Source organism: Mandrillus leucophaeus, unplaced genomic scaffold (assembly GCF_000951045.1).
Source record: "Mandrillus leucophaeus isolate KB7577 unplaced genomic scaffold, Mleu.le_1.0 Scaffold1850, whole genome shotgun sequence".
Taxonomy (NCBI): Eukaryota; Metazoa; Chordata; class Mammalia; order Primates; family Cercopithecidae; genus Mandrillus; species Mandrillus leucophaeus.
The window spans coordinates 12,619-16,471 of record NW_012101866.1 but is presented as its reverse complement, the minus strand read 5'-3'; the positions used below and the strand labels follow the sequence as shown (position 1 = coordinate 16,471).

Genomic DNA, 3,853 nt, shown 5'->3' with positions numbered 1-3,853 from the left:
AAACTCATAGAAACAGTGAATAGTATGGGGGTTGTGAGGGGCTAGAGCAGGGAGAAATGGGAATGTTGGTCAAGGTGTATAAAGTTGCATTTATGTAAAATAAGTTGTAGAGCTAAGGTACAGCAAGGTGACTATAGTTATTACTACAGTTTTGTATATAGTACAGTAGATTTAAGAAGGTAGAGCTTAAGTTTCTCACCATACCAATAAAAATGATTAACTATATAAGGTGATGAGCATGTTAATTATGTTGATTATGGTGATCATTACCCAATGTATACATATATAAATCACCAAGTAGTACACCTTCAATATAAAAATTTTTTGTCAAATATACCTCAATAAAGTAGGAGGAGGGAAAGAAAAAGAGCGTTTGGAATCAAGTCCTTTAAAATGGCTGCCATTAATTTCGTACCCTCAGTGCTCTAGATCTCAAGCAATCAATAACATTTTTCCAAAAAAGGTTTTATATTAGATGAAAAAACAGCAGCTCTTTCTGTAGCATGAGTCAACAGGGGAACTACATGAGGTGCCCACTCTAGAATTATGCCACCTTGCCATTTAGGTGGCATTCAGCTTTCTTAGAAACCTGGGTTCAGATAGGAAAAAGGGACTCTCACAGGCTTAAGTTTTAAATATAGAGAATTCAGTTCCCCATTCAGGATGGGCATTTTTCAAACATGTCTCTCCAGGATATCTGCTTCTAAGACAAAGTCTTTCCATCAAGGGAGATAATTAATTCCTGGGAGAGAAAGCAACAGCTACGACACAAGGTCTCTGATTCTTTCTAGAAACCTCTTTAAATACACATGCAGTGCAAGGTAAAAATGTTTTTTTTGTTTTTGTTTTTGTTGTTGTTCACATCTCCAGAGCAAGATTCATCATGAGCTGAGTGACTCATTTAAATGTATTTCCTCCACACTTTCTTCATCTTGCCCTGAGGGGACCAGAGCCATGTCAAGAAGAGCAGTTTTTTGTGAAAATGTTCAGAGGCTTTAGGCTACAAGAAAATATTTAGACTTACAAACAGACTTTCTTAACAACTGTTGATTTTATGTTGAATCATCTGAATAAGCTCTTTTGAAGTGTGAAATATCTTTCACATTGAAACTTACTTATTCCAGGAAAAGATAATTTCAAATAACATTGTGTCTGAGCACCCCTAAACATCATTAAGATCATCAAGGACTACTAAGGTAAGTTTTTCAGTAGTACTGAAGCTTATCAAAGATTGTTACTTTCTATATATAGTAATCAGTATTTTTCAACACTTTTCAAATAGAGTAATAGAGTCTTGCATTCTCACTCCATTCTTCAAAAAGTAGTTGGTAAATATCATTAACCTAATTTGACAGTTGAAATATTTGAGGCTTACAGAGATTAAGCAATGTATAGAACCCATCTCTCTGATATCAGGTACCATACTTTTGCCATGAGACACCTCCTTAGTGAATGAGACAAGTTATGAGGACTAAAACAAAATTTAAACACACTTCACACACACAAAAGACGCAAATATAAATATTAAACGGCAAATCATCAGCTGATTAGTCCAAGCACCAACATGGAGAAACTTTCCTGGGATCACTTGCTATGAATAATATAAATCCCTGTAGCTTCTTGAAAAGGAAAATTGGAGATCTTTCTTTGTGAGCTTAACGCATGGTCAAATATTTCTCTGTATTATATTGATCACACTGTCAATTTATCCTGTCTCCTAGGCTTATACAGCCATAAAAATAAATGAAAGTCCTGTGTATGTCCCTCACAGTAGGGTAGATATATTCATATATGTTCTCCCAATTAATTCTCATAACATTATGCAAGGTGATTATTATTATTTTATGGATGATAAGATTAAGATGTAAGGTGCCAAGAAATATACCCCAGTTAAAAGAAGTTATAGGTGGAAAAACAAGGATTCTAATCTGGTCTTTCTGATTCTCAAACTAACACCCTTAACTATTGTGGTAATGGTTTTTCACACTTTGCAGAAGATTCTGGCCAGGGTCCCATGCTTTGGAAGGGGATTGAGAAGGAATGGATAGTGCTGACATAGAGACTAAGCAAAAACAGCCCTTCAATGAATGTAATACCACATTTTTCTTAATATTTAGGAGTTTCAATATATCATTGTGTCTGTGTGTCTGTCTGCTGATGAAGTTGCTTCATATAAACTTGTCTCTGAAGTAGTATTAATTATAAAAATTATGGCCATATCAAAGGGAAATTACCAGTTCAACATTGTTTATTGTAACAATATAAAGCGTGAGTTAAGACTTTGGAGGGAAAAAATTAACAAGCATAATCTGAAACTTAATATTGGGTCCAGCCTTGATTATCTGCTCAATCTTGGGAGGAACCTTAATTTCTCTGTGCTTCTGTTTCCTAATGAGTAAAATAAGTATAAAAAGACAATAGTAACTAATACATAGGTTTTCGGTGAGGATTAAATAAGCAAATGTCTGTAAAAGCACTTGAAACACGCTATGTTCAGTAAATATTAGTTAATATTAACACTATAACTATTAATATTTGTCACTGAGATTGTGTCCTCATCTGTAAAATTGATAAAATGAGATCATGTGTGCAAAGCACATTCTACAATGTCATGCTCATAGCAATTATTCAAAGGTGTATATTATTAGCTATAATAAAGTTAATAGAACTTAGACAATAGATTGTGAATTCTTTTATAGCAGCTCTTATATTCTTTCTTTACATTTTCATCACAAATGCACTGTTGTTCTTATGTCAACTACTCTAAATAGTCTGCTAACTAAGTTCCATTATCTGGATTCCAGTTCCTTACTGGATCTCAACCCACATCATAAAAACACACAAAGACCTTCACTAGAGATATATCCTAAGAATTCCCCTTCTTCAGATTCCTCTGTATCATTTCACTCATACTGTGCGTAACATTTCACATTTCATTATTTTCTTAAAAAAAAAAAAAGAGCAAATTTTGAGCTTTGCATTCATGTGCTTTACATACATATACTATAATCTTTTCAGGCTTAGTTGCCACTATGTGTGCAATCATTCAACTTTCAGTCATTTCAGATGATTAAATATTCACAGATGGTCTCCTCCTGCCTGTGTGCCACGAAAGTTTCTTATGTCAAAACTCTTAGCACATGCTTCACCAGGGAGGCAATTTGAGTAAACTTCCAAAACTCAAAACTTTTTTCCTATCTCAGAAAAAATCCTCAAATCACAACCCAGTAGAACCCAAGAATTTATTATATTACATATTGCAATGAAGAAGTTTAACAAATTTAAAGATGTATTAATAAAAATTGTTTTCTTTTCAGGTAATATAATTAACCATCATTTGAAATATATGGCGAATAGAAACAATGTGACAGAGTTTATTCTACTGGGGCTTACAGAGAACCCAAAAATGCAGAAAATCATATTTGTTGTGTTTTCTGTCATCTACATCACCACCATGACAGGAAATGTGCTCACTGTGGTCACCATAATTGCCAGCCCATCATTGAGGTCCCCCATGTACTTTTTCCTGGCCTATCTCTCCTTTATCGATGTCTGCTATTCCTCTGTCAATGCCCCTAAGCTGATTACAGATTCACTCTATGAAAAGAAAACTATCTCATTCAATGGATGTATGATTCAAGTCTTTGGAGACCATTTTTTCGGAGGTGTTGAGGTCATCCTACTTACTGTAATGGCCTATGATCGCTATGTGGCCATTTGCAAGCCCTTGCACTATAGCACCATCATGAAGCAGTGTGTGTGTAGCCTGCTAGTGGGAGTGTCATGGGTAGGAGGCTTTCTTCATGCAACCATACAGATCCTCTTCATCTTCCAATTACCTTTCTGTGGTCCT

The 3,853-nt window shown here is 34.9% G+C and overlaps 1 protein-coding gene across 1 annotated transcript; it reads left to right on the top strand.

Moving 5' to 3' along the window:
* Positions 1-3,320: 3,320 nt before the first annotated feature.
* Positions 3,321-3,848, top strand: LOC105538125 (olfactory receptor 4C13; the record flags this gene model as incomplete). The annotated part of the gene is made up of 1 exon (XM_011977913.1): positions 3,321-3,848. A coding segment is annotated over exon 1 (502 nt), but the record flags the coding sequence as incomplete, so codon positions are not given.
* Positions 3,849-3,853: the final 5 nt, after the last annotated feature.